The sequence below is a fragment of the Cucurbita moschata genome, unplaced genomic scaffold (assembly GCF_002738365.1).
Source record: "Cucurbita moschata cultivar Rifu unplaced genomic scaffold, Cmos_1.0 Cmo_Scf00017, whole genome shotgun sequence".
Classification (NCBI taxonomy): Eukaryota; Viridiplantae; Streptophyta; class Magnoliopsida; order Cucurbitales; family Cucurbitaceae; genus Cucurbita; species Cucurbita moschata.
In genome coordinates this window covers 2,048,133-2,049,892 of record NW_019268533.1, presented here as the reverse complement: position 1 = coordinate 2,049,892, position 1,760 = coordinate 2,048,133, and the positions used below count along the sequence as shown (strand labels likewise).

General features: G+C 45.2%; 1 protein-coding gene across 1 annotated transcript in view; it reads right to left on the bottom strand.

Moving 5' to 3' along the window:
• Positions 1-1,210: 1,210 nt before the first annotated feature.
• The window catches only part of LOC111455625 (monooxygenase 2-like), a 5,607-nt gene continuing 5,057 nt past the window's right edge, over positions 1,211-1,760 (bottom strand). Inside the window, exon 6 of the mRNA XM_023097364.1 lies at positions 1,211-1,752. Within this exon, the coding sequence (XP_022953132.1) occupies positions 1,350-1,752 (403 nt within the window). The 3' untranslated portion in view covers positions 1,211-1,349. The remainder of the gene's footprint in view (positions 1,753-1,760) is intronic.

Sequence of the window (1,760 nt, the reverse complement as noted above, 5' to 3'; positions counted from 1 at the left end):
GTGCCGGTATTGCGCCCTAGCCCGCGTGTTGGAGGTTGCTACATACACCCGCTATCCGGTACGGTATCCGTAAATGACTCGGCATGGGCACGGGAGGGCCTATGCCTCGATAGAACCCGGATGGATGAATGTCCGGGAAGTCCCGATGAGATGAACGACACGCGAGCCCATTCTCAATGGCATGACCGAACGAGTTATGATGAGCGACGACATCCCGAGACTCGGAATGGCGTCAAGACATATGGACCCTGTCGATGGGGATCGAGATGGCAAGACGAGATGCGACGTTGTATTGAGAGACCTTGGCCCGAGCAGAGGCAAGGTCGAGCCGAATGAGTTGGCCTAGCGTAGAGGCAAGTCGGATGTGTCGCAGATGATTGAACATACACGCACAGGCGGCGTGTGTGGTTGAACAAGCTTGGATTCCGCACAAGCGATGTTCGATTGGCGAAGACAAACCTCGCCTAAGGTCCGACGAAGCCACAAAGCCGGGGCGAAAAATATAATGGGGCTTAATTCCCCTTAAGGCTGGTCGTGAGCGTGTATAGATCACGACGCCGCACGGTCAAAGATATAGGACCGTGACACGAGGCACTAGTCGGAGTAGGATTAGACTCTCTCTATAGTAGACATGTTTTAAAACTGTGAAGCTGATAATGATACGCAACGAGTTAAAACAGACAATATCCGTTAGCGATGGCTTTGAGCTGTTACAAAACTTTATAAAATACATGAATTACTTTTTTTTTCATTGCAAATTAATTATGAGATGAAACTGGGTGTTTATTTAAAATTTTATAGAAAAGAAATCCAAACTTGATATTAAATCTTTTGATCGATTCATATCATCAAAATGACTTCAGTTTAACCAGCTCGATGTTGTGCCTAGGCTGTGAGAGCTCTCAGCCACATGGATAGTTCAATATGCTCATCAACGCCTGACCTTGAGATGTGGATCATCCAAGCACATTAGCATGGCATACTTCACTTGTTTGAACCGGGGTTTGAAACCAAACTTTTTTTTTCAAGAAGATAGACGAGTTGATTCAGGTGAGATCCAATGTAGATCCAATGTAGATCCAACTTTCTATTCACTCGTGGGATCCAGGCGGTTCAGGGGGACCACCTCGGCTCTTCTCTTCTCGAGAATCCATACATCTCTTATCAGTATATGGACAACTATCTCTCAAGCATAGGTTTAGGTTCGGCTTCAATGGAAAAAATAAAACGGACCACCTAACAACATATCTTCACAGACCAAGAACTACAAGATCGCTCCTTTCATTCTGGGGTGACGGAGAGATCGTACCATTCGAGCCCCGTAACCCTAAAATAATTAGTTGAATACATCAACAAGTAAGTGTCCCGCAATCAAAAGCAGAGAACTTCATTAATAAACCAACAAGAAAATCAGCCAAGATGTTATCCCTCAAGTAATTCATTAATTTCCCTTCACTCTCTTGAATTGAACCAACCACATAAGATGTAGCAATGAGCTTAATGCATCTCCATCTCCTTTCTTTTGCATATTTCTCTAACCCCTTCTCAATTCTCTTATATTCCTCTTCTCCTCCTCCAATTGGACTCCTCAACATCGCTTCGGCTAAACATCGAGCAAGAACGACGCCGTCTTCCAATGCAGAACAACCTCCTTGTCCGAGATCAGGGGTCATCGAGTGAAGCGCGTCGCCTGCAATACAAACGTTACCTCGAAAAAAGTCATTCCAAACCAGCTCCCAAGGTTGTCTACATCTCAATGG